General features: G+C 49.1%; 1 protein-coding gene across 3 annotated transcripts; it reads right to left on the bottom strand.

Moving 5' to 3' along the window:
* Positions 1–132: 132 nt before the first annotated feature.
* On the bottom strand, positions 133–13739 carry USP5 (ubiquitin specific peptidase 5 (isopeptidase T)). Of its 3 annotated transcripts, none has more exons than XM_009998520.1 (19): positions 13610–13739; positions 13257–13323; positions 10024–10157; positions 9569–9714; positions 8552–8736; positions 7880–7974; positions 7176–7369; positions 6952–7023; positions 5106–5187; positions 4760–4885; positions 4152–4305; positions 3227–3401; positions 2713–2801; positions 2385–2507; positions 1639–1782; positions 1350–1495; positions 1110–1263; positions 409–493; positions 133–250 (listed from the first exon to the last, which is right to left on the bottom strand). In XM_009998520.1, exons 1-19 carry the CDS (start codon positions 13706–13708, stop codon positions 157–159), a joined length of 2364 nt encoding a protein of 787 aa, XP_009996822.1. In that variant the 5' UTR covers positions 13709–13739; the 3' UTR covers positions 133–156. The 3 variants fall into 3 exon arrangements, with proteins under 3 accessions (XP_009996822.1, XP_009996814.1, XP_009996831.1); XM_009998512.1 differs by having other exon boundaries at positions 139–250; positions 2316–2507; XM_009998529.1 differs by lacking the exon at positions 13257–13323 and adding an exon at positions 13101–13107 and having other exon boundaries at positions 157–250; positions 1639–1812; positions 10036–10201; positions 13597–13729.
* Between the last annotated feature and the right edge of the window lie 715 nt (positions 13740–14454).

A 14454-nucleotide genomic window follows, 5' to 3' on the forward strand; every position in this document is an offset into this window, starting at 1 on the left:
GTCAGCGACCTCTTACCCCCCTGTGTGTCACTGTAGAGAGGCCATGAAGGGACAAGTGGGGAAAGAGCAGGCAGGAGAAGGGCCCTGCTCCCATCCTCACTGCCCCATCTGTTTCCCCCCACACCTTCAGCCCACCCCCCACCACAGCAAGATGTTCTAGCTGGGAATCCGCTGATAGAAGTAGATGTAGCCAAGGTCCTTGGGGGGCTTCTCAGAAGCACAGACTTTCTGGTCATTGTAGATCACCCACCTGCAAGAGGCAGAAAGGGAGCTCAGGGACTAAGACACGACTTGATTCCCTTTGTCTGGTTTCATCCCCGACCCCCCAAGACCTCTGAAGAAACAGGAGAGGACAGTGATTTAAAGCTGTACCTCTGAGTCCCCTGACACTGTGAAAATTTCTCTTACCTGCCATCTTTCTTGATGTGACAAACGTAGTGTCCACACATAGTCGAAGTGCCCATGTGGCTGATAAAGGCAAACAGCTGATACTCTTGAGAGAAGGGAAGAGAGGAGTGATCAGAGAGGAAAGGCATCGTACCCTGCAACATCCTGTGCAAGGCCCTCTTCAGAAAAGGATCCCTGAAGGAACCTCAAATTGTTTGGAATTGGGTCCGCATCAACTGTGACTATAAGTGGTCTTAAGGCCAAACATACAGGGGAACAGAAGATGGCAAGTTCAATTTAGCCTTCTCTCTCCCAGCCGTTTATTTGGCCCACAGGTGCTGGGTGGGTGGCAGCAGGGACTCCCCCTCCCTATGGCACCCAGCAGCCTAGCAGCACTGGCACCGATTCTGCAATCCGGTTTTTCAATGGGAGCCTGAAGAACAGAAAAGCCTCCTGGGACAACTGGGAGAAAGAACAGCCCTTCCTGCCTTTCACTTGATGGCACTTCCTTTGCCTCTCTCTTACTGGCTTCCAGGTAATCCCCAGCCTGAAAGGTCTGGGCCCTACATTGCCATCCTTCTTTTCCTCCCTGCTTCCACCTCAACAATGAGACCAGGTCTGTGGCAGCTACTGCTGCTACTAAACCCTGTAGTACCGCAGGGATTAGGGAGGATAAAGCCACGTGGAGTTTGCACCCCTAAACCCATATGCTTGGAACTCACTTCCAGGGCCATCGCGCACTTTAGGACCCACGGGCACCGATTCAGAGATGGACTCTGCTGCTGAGCGACCCTCTGAGATATCCATAGCAGCTTCTGCATCAAGGTCATCAATGTGACTGAAGATCCAATCCACAGCACGCTCCAGGCTGTTGTTCTGGAAGGAAGAAGAGAAGGCTGTGAACTTGGGAATGCCTGCTCTTGAAAATCTCCCTTTACTCCGGCATCGCCCGTGCTTCTCACCGTGGCTCTCAGTGCTTTCATTGCCTGGTCCCGGGAGAAGCCCATGGAGACAATGGTGGCCACACTGTCTTCTGAAGGAGGGTCTGGGCAGGCAATAGTTGACCCTGGTCCACTGGATCCAGGGAGAACTAACGGGTTGGCAAAGTCTGCAGCAGGAAACAGAACACAGCTCAGAGCAGCCTGGTCTCTCCAAGAGGGATACACCCCGAGTTCCCAACTACTTCAGTTTTCCACTGCTGCAGTGGGAGAGGGAGTACAACAGCTTCACCATGGCCACGTGGCCTCATACCTGGATCATCCATATGTGACATGACCCAGTTCATGGCAGTCTCAACCCCGCTGTTCCCTGTGTAATACACGGCTTTGCGGCAAGCATCCATGGGAAAGCCCATCTCCACCAGCTGGATAATCACTGACTCATCCAGCATGGGTGCTGTGGGAAGACAGAGGTTAGAGCCACCCACTCCCAGCCAGCCCTGCCTGCTCCACTTTGTGTAGTGTCACATAGCCCCCCAAGCCACCACTTCAGGCTTCATTTCAGTCAAGTTCTGTCTCTTCCTTCTTTGCTATGTTTCTTCTTCAGAAGCACAGCCTCACATGGAGGCACCCCAAGGAACCAAAGGATTCAAGTCATCAACTCAGGAGTCCTGGCTCTTCCCTACCCTCCAAAACCTACCATCTCCTACCACCATGGTTTGTGAAAATAAAACACCTCAGCCAGTTAAATCTTGTATTAAATGCCAGCTCTGCCCCATCTAAGTGCACCAGACATGGCAAGTCCCCATCTTCTATGGAACAGGAGCCAACAAACTCTCTTGCAAACAGGCATGCAACAGAGGCAGCTGGTTTTGTGGAGAGAGGACAGGGAAAGGCTGGGCAAGTGGAGAAACTGCTAGCATGGGAGACAAGACAAGGACAGCAAGGAAGCGAGTCAGGCATCAGGAGGAGAGGAGGAGAATCACTAACATGTCGGAGAGGAGAAGTGAGGGGAGCAGAAGGAGTCGTCGTCCTCGTTGCCATAGAACCCCAGGCTACCTTTGGGCTCATCTGGTGTCACCAGTGGGGGGGCAATGTCTGGCATCTCTTCTTCTCCATCCTGCAGCCCTGTTCCCTGCAGTGCAGTGATATCCAGCTCCTCTGGCATTTCAATGGAGACGTCTGCAAGACACAGGCTTGGCTCAGCCTTTCCAGAGAGGCAGAAACAAAGGACTCAGTTGGGAGATCTAGAAAGCTAAGTCCTTGGGGATGCAAAATGCTACAGTCAGCAGCTCCTTTTGGGGCAGTTCTTTTCTTCTCTGCAGGAATGACCACAAACCCATATATGACACTCAACACCTATATGCTCTGTACTTCTGTTTCTTACCAAGCTTTTTGGGGACCCAGTCCAGACCGAAAGTGAATTTCTTGATCTGGATCACCAGATAATCCGGGAAAGAAGCGAACCGAGTTGTCCTGAAAGAGACAAAAATACTTTCTAATGCTTTTGTCAGCAATGATTGAAGGCACCTGGTCGATTCAAGGAACCAGGGAGTGGGGTTCAGGCATGATCTAAAGGGAGGATACAGATATCTGTGCAGCTCCCCATGCTGAGCTTAAAGCTCCTCAAACACAGAACCATTTCTAAAGCAGGTGCTCAGAATCTTGGGGGATGAGGTAGTACGTGTTCTTTACCTTCCAATCCTGTATTTTAGACCTCATAGCAGCCTTCCAGTGCCTGAAGGGGCTACAGGAAAGCTGGGGTGGGACTTTTTACATGGGTGTGGAGGACTACAAAGCTTTGGCAATACTTCTTCTCCTAGCAACTAAAAGAAGTTCGCGAAGAGGCAGCAGCTATTGCCAGTGCATCACAGCCTAGCTGGTAACACACACATACTCACTTGAGAGCCACAGACTTGGCCTGCAAGGCTGTGCTCCAGAAATCATCCACCTGCTCTGGAGCTCCATAGGCCTCTAGGCAGGAGCTGAAAGGCACCTTGGCTCGCACCAGCTCAGGCAGTGGCTGCTTCTCCTCCTCTGCCTGCCTCTTCTTCTCCTCATATTCCAGTAATTCATCTAAAAAATAAAGCAGAGGAGTCAAGCACCACCTCAAGGACCACCCCTACATCCTAGAAAGCAACTATTGTAAGCTACACAGAGCCTATAGATACATGCCATTAAGAATGGAGCACAAAGTAGATGATGCCTGCCAGAGCACTGTTCTGCCACTGCAGTCCTGTTTTGCTGCTGCAACGCAGCCCAGCTTGGGGGGGCAGAGGGAAAGGTTCCAGAGGGACATACTGTGTCACATGACAGGTGAAGAAATCTGCCCAATCCCATAAGGGAGGTGATTCTCCCCTCTACTCTGCTCTTGTGAGACCCCACCTGGAGTACTCTGTCCAACTCTAGAGCCCCCAAAACAAGAAGGACATGGAGCTGTTGGAGTGGCTTTAAGCTGGAAGAGGGGAAGATTTAGGTTAGACATTAGGAAGAAATTCTTCACTATGAAGGTGGGGAGACACTGGCACAGGTTGCCTGAGGAAGCTGTGGATGCCCCATCCCTGGAAGTGTTCAAGATTGGGTTGGATGGGGCTCTGAGCAGCCTGGTCTAGGGGGAGGTGTCCCTGCCCATGCAGGGGGGTTGGATCTAGATGATCCTAAGGTACTTTCCAGTCCAAATCCTTCTATAATTCTGTGAAAAGCATGTGAAGGATCTGGCTTCAGAAGTGGCAAAGAAGCCCCTTTCTCATTTAAGCAGTTGTGTAAGAATAGCTCAAAATCCAAACACAATGTTTGCTGGTGTCTTGGCCGTGGCACATCACTGACCTTTATTGAGTGCAGCATCCATGGGCACAGGCAGCTGCATGATATAGTCCACACGCTGGGTATATTTCACCTTTTCTGTGGCCAGGCACTTCAGCTTCTCCTCCACCAGAAAACGGAAAACCTCGTTAGGGTTCTCCGAGCTGCGGCAGTTCCTCTGAAGGAGGAGAGATCAGAAGGACAACTGAAACATCAAAATGGCAGAAAAAAATACCCGTGACAGTCGTGGTTTCACTGCTGGTAGCCACTGGTCTTGGCTAAAGAGTATTTACTTCTGTATCCAGTCCACTGGAAAAGACAGCAAAGAGGAACTAGGACCAACTTTTGTACCCCAGGAACCCACATCATTCCTGGTCCTAACGAAGACAACTTCCATCTCCAGCTGTGCCTCTCCCAAAAGAGATTCCTCCAAGGAATCAGCACTGAAAGCATGGTCAAGCACCTCTCCTTCTCTGCTCCTCCAGGTGCCAGCTGGCTCATTTCCCTGTGTTCTCTCCCTCTTTCAGCTCCAATTGCCAACTTCTCACCTCCACCCCTCACCCCCTGCTGTGGGGAGAAAACAAAGCTGGGCCTTTCCTCTCCATCATTTGGCAGAGGGACTCAGCCATTACCTCCACCATGTTGATGAAGTGCAGAAAGAATTCCTGGGCATCCTGCTGTCGGTTAGTGGAAAACTCTGGGTGCCCCTTTCCAATGAGGGACTTGAACATGCGTGGAGCGATGCCGTTTTGCATTCCCTGCAAAGAAGAGGTGGAAGAGGAAGGTGGTCATCATGTGCCAAGCACATGCCCTGGCATGGAGCAGTCTACTCTTAGCAATTTATTTTTCAGGTGACAAGGCCCTGGAACAATCCCCAGAACAGGTCTTCAGAAAGGGTTCCCCCCCTCCATCTTCATGTAACACACAAAACACCTCATGCAACACACGTGTCGTGAGGATGCTGTAGCCAAGTCTCACCTTCTGATCGGGCTGCTGCTCCCCATCTGCAGAAGCTGGTTTTGAATACTCCCCAGAAAGCAGCCCATAACCCAGTTTGGCTCTGGAACGATGAAAAAGTAACTGTTAGCATCAAGAAGGTTTCTGAAATCCCACATATTCCAGGATCCACATCAACCCATCCAGCTTTAACACTGCTAGGGACTGTCAGTCTTACAGAGATCAGCTTCCTCTGCTGAAGCAGGCAAGATCATCTTATCTTGATCTGCTCTCTGGTCCCATGAGACATCACTGACTTGAAAGTTACTAGGACTTCCGGGCACCATCTCAACCACTGCTTGCACAGTGGGGAGCAGAAAGAGGAACAACTTCCCCTTCCCCACAGAAGGGCAGCAGGTGCTGAGCTGCAGAACACCTGTGGAACAGGCAAACTAAGCTGCAGCCTGGGTGAAGCAGCACTGCATTTAACTGTCTGTGCAGGAGACAACAGGGCAGAGTGAAATTGTCTGAGCCAGAAATAGCAATGTGGGCAGACTGATCACATTTTCCCAGGGGAAGGATCAAGAGTGACTGCATGAAGCACCTAATGACCAGCAGAAACATTCAGTGTTTCCCTCCTATGCTCACCCTCTTCTGCTATTCCACTTCACTCCAGTCCCTCACCATGACTGGTGCAATTCATCTGGAACTAAACCCCACCAAGTACTTCCTTTGCTCAGGCAAAAATCTTTCTGGCTGTCTCAACTTAATCCCCTCCTCAGTGAACACCTCGCCCTGGGCTGTCCAAATTTAGAATCCTTCCTTACCACTGAACTCCCTTCCACAAATGCCATCTTCCATTCCTCCACCCCAACCCTCTGTATACCGCTTTGCTGACCCCAAACCTCCATATACTGCTTTGCTGATTTAGAGCAGATGGAGCAGAGAATTAGTGTATTTAAAACACAACCACCTTCCAAATCTTGCTTTGCATATTCTCCTGCTACTGCTCACACAATATCTCTTAAAAGATATCTCTTTAAATATATATAAATTATCCACTGAGAATAAAGTTGTAAATCTAAATCTATGTATTTCTTTACTCTTAGCCATCTCCCTCAGCTGTAGAGAGCAATCACCTTTTCCATAGAATCAGAGAATGGTTTGGGTTGGAAGGGACCTTAAAGATCCTCTAAATCCCTGCATGGGCAGGGACACCTCCCACCAGACCAGGTTGCTCAGAGCTCCATCCAACCTGATCCTGAAAACTTCCAGGGATGGGGCTTCCACAACCTCCCTGGGCAACCTGTGCCAGTGTCTCACCACCCTTATATTAAAGAATTTCCTCCTCATGTCTCCTAACTCTCCCCTCTTCCAGTTTTAATCCATTACCCCTTGTCCTCTCACTAGACAGCCTTGTAAAAAGTCCCTCCCCAGCTTTCCTGTAGCCCCTCCATGTACTAGAAGGCCACTATGAGGTGTCCCCAGAGCCTTCTCTTCTCCAGGCTGAACAACCCCAACTGTCTCACAGCCTGTCTTCACAGGGGAGGTGCTTCAGCCCTCTGATCATCTTTGTGGCCTTTTTGATGTTATGCAGATAGAACATGCCTACCAGAACTGCCCCCGTGGTAACAGATGGTGCTGTGTTTCCTACATTAAACACATTTAAGAGCCTCTCATGAATGCTGAGGTGTGCTCTGTCCCCTCTACCTAGGGCATTCAGCTAAACTTTCTTACTGTACATTGAGGATCAGTGTGTCTGGTGATGGACATAGAAACAGAGAGGCAAGGCTTGAAGGAGAAACCTGCAGCAAGGCACACTGTAGCAGCACAGAGGGACGCACCCAGGCAGGCTCAGCCTTCCTTCTCTCCCCAAAACTCTACGTACACTTGTGTGCTGAAGTCCTGCGTGGGGTCCGAAGGTGCACTTTGGAATATCTTCTCCAGCTTGTCCACATACCTGCAAGGCAAAGCAGTGGGATCTAAGGGACACATGGATTCACCTAGGGAAGACACAGTTCTGAGCTGGACTGCTGTAACAGAAGTTCCCAGCATTACGAGACCTTTGTACTGATCCAAGGCTAATGGAAAGGACTAATTAAGCTCACTTACTTTCTCTGGAAGTCTGGGATACTGAACAGCACCTGCATCACAGAATTGAGGTAGCAACTGTTGCCCAAGTTACGGATACCAGTGTACCCAGGCCCATAGAGGGGCTTGAGCTGCACCCCAGACTCCTGGATGAGCTCCCACTCCCCAATGCGCTGGTTCATGTCTATTTCCAGTTCTGTCATTGTCTTGTCTGTCTGTGGAGGAAAAGAACAAGGAAAACCCTCAAGAAGACTCACAGACACATCAGAGGTGTGGAAAGTGCAGTGCAGTAGGAAAACAAAGTCAAATCTATTTTGTTTTATTAAACTAGAAGAGGAGGGAGATACAAGAACTGCTTTCAAGTAGCTGAATACCTGGGATAGAGAGAGGAAGAAGAAACATGGGAGAAATCTGAACCATCCCCTGTAAAGGGGCATGGAAATCCCACACTAAAACCAAATCTAGGGAGCTAAGCTCAGCACCTGGGAACCTCCCTGTCCACAGTACTGACACAAAACCCCAAGGAAATAAACCTGAGGAATAGGAAAGGAAGGCAAAAAAGGCAATGAAAGAAGAGAGCCATAGGAGACAACTCTCTGCCTGACAAACCCCAAAGTTTCTTGACCAGTAGCAGTTCTGCATAGCCACGGAAAGCTGGCATCCAGCTAAGGAACCTCAGGATGCACTCCCTCCCTCTCTGGGCCTTTGGAAGGACCTCTCCTCACCTTCTGCATCTTGAGCATGTCAATCCCAAAGTGAGCAAGATGTTCTGCCAGGTTAGGATCCAACACCATATCATCCTCATCATAGGAGTAGACATCTGTGTGGGAACACAGGGGAAAAGGGGGAGACTTAGCATGGCCTGCAATGTGACATTCACTGCTCGATGAAGAGAGTAGAGTGACCAGAATGGGGAGGCTGACAAACTGAGCAGTTGGGGTTTCTCTCCTTTCTCAGGAGTGCAGGACAACAGGCAGAATATTGAGGTGACAAGACAAATAACTTTGTCATTTATCAAGGTGCAGAGGTACATGTACGTGTGGAGTGAGGAAAGTGGGTTACTGTGCTATATAGTCTCTGCTCAGGCTTTAGACACAAAATTCTTTGATAAACATCCCACCACAGAAAGCAAGAGAGCAACCTGGGTAACTTTTAAAACCTTTCAAATTACAAGAGAGGGGAGGAGGAAGGCAAGGTTTTATCAGCTGGTTCTCTGCCTGTCACAAGAAGCAGGTCAGAGTGGTAAAGTTCACAACAGGATGAACCAGAATGTTTCAGGTCACGAGATGGGCAACAACAGCCTGGAAAGCCTCCCTGCCTTTCCTTGTCTGAGACCACAGCCAATCTGAGTGGTGCCTGGCATCTCTAACCCTCAGAGCATCCATCCCCCTTCTCACCGGCACCGTCAGGAGTAATTGTTCCCAGTTTGACAGCCAGTGGGTAGCCGGTTTCCCGGTAATGCTCGACCGCGTGGTTGTTGCCACCACTGCCGTCAAAATAGCGCCGACCACAGAGGATGGCCCCGTCAGTCATGTTCAGCCACAGGTTCTCCTTCATGTCACATTTGCTGCACTTCCAGCCACTATTGACAGAGAAAGGAGAAAAAGAGAACGTGGTGCAAAACTTCGGGTCCTACCGCCCCAGCCCTCTCCGTTGCTGACCACAGGATAAGCAATCTCATTCCTCTCTGACTTCAGGACACTAAGCAACATGAAATCACAGCATCCTGGAATGGCTTGGATTGGAAGGGACCTTAACGATCATCCAGATCCAACCCCCCTGCATGGGCAGGGACACCTCCCACTAGACCAGGTTGCTCAGAGCCCCATCCAACCTGCCCTTGAACACTTCCAGGGATGGGGCTTCCACAGCTTCTCTAGGCAACCTGTGGCAGTGTCTCACCACCCTCATAGTGAGGAATTTCCTCCTAATGTCTAACCTAAATCTCCCTTCTTCCAGTTTTAATCCATTACCCCTTGTCTTCTCACTACAATCCCTTGTAAAAAGCCCCTCCTCAGCTTTCCTGTACCCCCTTCAGGCACTGGAAGGCTGCTGTGAGGTCTCTCCAGAGCCTTCTCTTCTCCAGACTGAACAGCCCCAACTCTCTCAGCCTGTCTTCGCAGCAGAGGTGCTCCAGCCCTCTCATCATCTTCATGGCCTTGCTCTGGACTCACTCCAGGAGCTCCATGTCCCTCTCGTGTTGGGGGCTCCAGAACTGGACATGGTGCTCCAGGTGGGGTCTCATGAGAGTGGAGTAGAGGGGCAGAATCACCTCCCTCGACCTAGGGGCCCTGCTTCTTTTGATGCAGCCCAAGATGAATTTACCGTGACAAGGCATCCTCAAGAAACTCACAAACATCTCATCTGCTGCTGAAGCTAGAGAGTGAAGCAGCTAGTTTCAGTGCTGTGCTCACCAGGGTGGGATGCGGACATCGTTCTGAAGCTGCTGCAGGGAAAAAGCGTGTTTGGAGACACGTCGAACCTCCCCATCCCAAGCCTGCACCTCCTGCTTCCGTGAGGCTGAATCTGCTGTCAGGATGGCCTCAACTGCACTGGCAATCTGGAATCAGGACAGCAGGGGGAAAAAAAAAAAATGAAGGTCAGAAGGAAAGGAGCTTCACAACACTCCACAGTTAGGCTCAAATCTGCAGGTCGGTTGTGCCAGGGCAGCATTCAGGAGCCTGAGTCACAAGCCAGGACTCCATAATAGACACTGCATACAACAGTATGCAATACAACAGTACTGCTCACTGCAAGCTGAGACTTCCCAGCACCCTGAAGGATACTCTTCACATGACAGCAGTCCCTTCTCTGCAGTTGTGCATTCCCTCCCTACTCAAAGCAAACACAACTCTCCATGCAAACATACCCTGTCTTTGACCATGTCTGGTAGCCCCTCCAGCCCATCACGAGGAATATCCAGATGCTCTGGGAAAATGACTATTTTTACATCTTCATCGTATTCAAACTTTTCCTCTGTGATGTCAAATCCACCTTCTACACCTAGAGGAAGAAAAAACATGCTGGTGACAGGTAAATCTAAAGAGCTTCTGAGGCCTCTTTGCCTACAGCTTACATGAAACAAAGCACCATGACTAAGGCAGAGGACGAGATCAACAGTCCACAATCTTTCTTCTGTCTCTGGATCCCAAAAGTATGTACTTCCCAGAAGCAAATATAAGCCTAGCCACAGTAGGTTTGCTTTTCCCAGCTCTTTCTACAGTTGCTTAAAATGAATCTTCACACCCCGACTACAACCAGAAAAAATGAGACCTGCTCTAGAGAGACACTGGCCAGAACACAGTCATGATGCAGCACTGCTGTTCATGCTTCACAGTATAAGGGGCCTACAGGAAAGCTGGGGAGGGACTTTTCACAAGGGATTGTAGAGAGAGGACAAGGGGTAATGGATTAAAACTGGAAGAGGGGAGATTTAGGTTAGACATTAGGAAGAAATTCTTCAGTGTGAGGGTGGTGGCACAGGTTGCCCAGGAAAGTTGTGGAAGCCCCATCCCTGGAAGTGTTCAAGACCAGGTTGGATGGGGCTCTGAGCAGCCTGGTCTAGTGGGAGGTGTCCCTGCCCATGCAGGGGGGTTGAATCTAGATGATCTTTAAGGTCCTTTCCAACCCAAACCATTCTGTGCTTCTATGATACCCAAGATGAATGGATGGAGATGTGCATGAAGAGGTCATATTCTACCCCTGTGCAAAGATCTAGTCTACCAGCATCTTGAAGGAGCCTGGCTCTGCTTCTTGCCTCTTCCACAAAGGACAGTTCAGAGTCCTGAACTTAAGCAAGGAGAACCAGGAGTTCCTCTGGAACTGAAACATCCAGAATTACACAAGAAGCTTTAGCAAAGGTATAGTGCTAGTAGCTTCTCATGCCCACCTAGCCATGCTTTCCAGAGGTTGCAACAGAAATGGGAGTTCCATACAGAAAAGATTATTTGCCATCTGTCAAGAGTCCTTATGGAGGCTCCCCAAGAAGCAGCGTTTGCAGCAGAGAATTATTTCTGATTTCTGTAGGTGATTTCTGTAGGTGTTCAGGAAAAAACCTTGGCCTTTCCTGTTCTCCAAGCATCCAACCCTTACATCCCAGAAGGAAACAAGACACATTGCTTACTATTGGCCTTAACACACAATATTTTTAACAGAATACCCTTTACTTCTTTAAAAATGGCATGAGGTGACTGCAATTCATCTCTGCAATCTCTGCAACAGATCTCTTTACATTTGTTGGTGCAGCAGATCTTTGAGAGGAATATGGGTTTTTGCTGTTTAGTGCCTGTGCTCCAAGAAACCTGTGTGACACAGTTCTGATAACCACTACTGCACTTGGTTAAAACATTATGGACAAAACCACCTGGTTCCCACAATAGCCCCTGCAACTCCCTCCTCAGACAGCTACAAGTTTTAGACTGTGCACAAACTGTCATGTATCAATGCAGATGCTTCAAGCCTGAGTGATTTTAGAAACACCTGAAAATAATCACCAGCATCATGCAACAACACACCCAGATAATCCTCTTCTGTGCCTCTCCAGCACAGCCCAGGGATATCTCCTGTCATCAGAGAGCAAAGCAATTCTTATGGATACTACACAATTCCTGAACTCTAAACAAACTAAACCAGACTGGTTAGGTTCCTTCTGAGGCTTCAGATCAGAAAGAGGTTCTTCAGCCAGCAGACTGTCTCCTAGCCCTTCTTCCCCCACACATAGCCAAAGGCCTCCATGAGGTACATTGCCTCCCTCTCCATACTTGTATCTAAGCACCACCAACTTGAAAAGTCATCCAACCAACATGCAGGCATTCACTGTAGGTTGTTTTTGGCTTGTTTCCCCCCAGGGATGATGAAGCTGAGGTACAGAGAGGTCAAGGGCTACATTTTGCTCCTCAATCTTTCCAGTGCTTTTAAAAATGTCCCATGCCAGGATTAGCTAAACCAGCAGTTTAGCTAAAATAGGCGGGGGGTGTGCATGAAAAAAATCTCTCCTGGATTTCAAATCACCACCTCCAACACAGGGTTCATACTTTTTTATTTTCTCACACTCCACTCACACCACCAAGTTGTTATCACAGGCAGCAATTTGCTGACACAGCAATGACACCTGTCTTAAGATCTTTGTAGAACTGAGGATGCAGCATAATCATACACATAAAAGCAATGGCTTTGTGAAGAAATGTAGATTCTAGCCTCAGTTTTGCTGGGAGTGACATCTGGGAGTCAAATCACCTCACCATAAAAGCAGGGAGCAGCTGACAGTCTTTGATTGGTCTTTGCAGTGTGGCAGGGACTGGGCGTCTGCTAAACAGGGACAGGGAAAGGGAGCCAAGAAGTGAGGCACGACCAGTCCAGGTTCTGGGTTTCCCTCTAGTGGTCAGTTCCCAGCAAGCTAAGAACCTGCCACTGCTAAAAAAATGTTCCTAGCCTTTTCTTTATGGATCTCCATCATGCTTCAGAAATTACTAGCCAAGGCTGCTCCAAATAGGCAGCATCTTCACAGAGTGCCATGATGGCCTTTGCAGACAGTGCAAGAAGTGATGGAACACCAGCCCTGTTCTTCAAAACAAGGCTTGGTATTTAATATCTTAATGCTCACAAGTCTTTTTTCCAGTATCAGCCTTTTATTTCAATGAACTATTATATATTAACACAGCATTTACACCAGTAATTTCTTCCCCATTTATATAAATAACTCTAGTTAGATATCTGAGAAGTTAAAAAAGTAGTTTTGCTATAAGAAGCTTACTTCTCTCAGACCTACTCATTTTCTTAAAACTTCCCTCAGCCCCACACTGGATGCATCCATGTCAAGCAACAGCCCCACACTGCTGTTATATACCCCCACCAAGCTGAGCCAGGAATAGAGTTGAGAGGATGCAACTGATCTACAGAAAACATGATGCAACTTTACCACCTCAGCAACTGTTTTGCAGAAACTACCCACCACCTAAGGCACACCAGAAAACATGAAGTTTGAATTTGGGCCAGGACACTAGCATCAACTAGCCCAGAAGAGGAGAGGTGACAGAAAGGTGCCACAAAAACAGGCAGCTCCAGAACAACGATGATTAATACAACACCCAAGTGCTTTCTTACCAATAGCCAAGCGAGTTGGTTTCTTCCTTGGGGGGTCCCCAGCACTGGAGCTGTTGTCTTCTTCCTTCTATTCCGTTGAGAAGAAACAGGAAAACAAAGAGTTAGGGGGACTGGCAAGCTGTTGCAAGCCTCAAGGATTGACATTAAGCATGAAAACAGGTAGAAGACAGGCAGAAGCAGCGTGGACAACCCCTATGACAATTCAACATCAGCAGAGCTGAAGTGCTCCAGTTCACCAAGAGAAACACCAGTTGTATTTGGGGAGAGAAAACTCTGTATCTGAGTAAATACTGAGAGACAGCCCAGTCCCCAGTGCCAGAAGAAGTTTGATTCTCTGCACTGTTATTTTGTACCGGTTTCCGTGTCCTTTTGAGGTGCAGGTAGACCCTCTGGCCTGTCTTCTGGTAGTGCTTCTCCACATACTGCTTCCCAAAGCCCAGGAATGTATTCATGCAGATATATAAGCCGCCATCTGACTCCTGGAAGGAGGAAGAGAGAAAAACTGAAGGCAGGTGGTGAAGAATGCCATTCCACCTGCTAGGAAAGGCAGACTCACCTCTAGGCACGTTACTCATTATTAATTAAAACCACGGTCCTACGTACCAGCCCCTTAGTAGCTACTTGGAAATAAGATGGCATGTCCCAGCCTGGCTGTCCTAGAACTCCTGTCAAGGTGGTGCATTTAAGGAACTATTTGCCTGTTCATTTATTGCAGGATGCTACTGAATCAGGAAAGCCTGAACAAGGTTCCTCAGAAGCTGATCTCCCAAAAGGTCCTTAGCACGTGCAGTTCACACACTCAGAGGGTGGTGTAATTGTTACCACCAAACCCGTGCTGCCCTGCTTGAAAGCATAATCCCCAGTGCCACGGGGCACTCTGCTGAACTGCAGCGTGAGGAACAGGAACAGCCCCCTGTTTATTTTTGCTGCCACGTTCAAAAGCAGGTGAGCAGCTCCAAGTCGGGTACAGAGCCCTCCCCATCCTCCAAACACCACACTCGTTGGGCAGAGATACTGTTTGTTGGTTTTTTTTTTAATTCCAGGAGGCACGGGACCCAAATCCAGAGGCTGGCAGAAGAGGGACAGCAGCTGGGGCAGCCTCAGGGCAAGGAATGGACGGAGAGGCAGCACCGTGGAGCTCGGGGAGGGCCAGAGGGCCGGGCTGCCGTGTGCGGCTCCCTCGGAGGGCCCGCACCTC

This window comes from Chaetura pelagica, unplaced genomic scaffold (genome assembly GCF_000747805.2).
Source record: "Chaetura pelagica isolate M959 unplaced genomic scaffold, ChaPel_1.0 scaffold120, whole genome shotgun sequence".
Taxonomy (NCBI): domain Eukaryota; kingdom Metazoa; phylum Chordata; class Aves; order Apodiformes; family Apodidae; genus Chaetura; species Chaetura pelagica.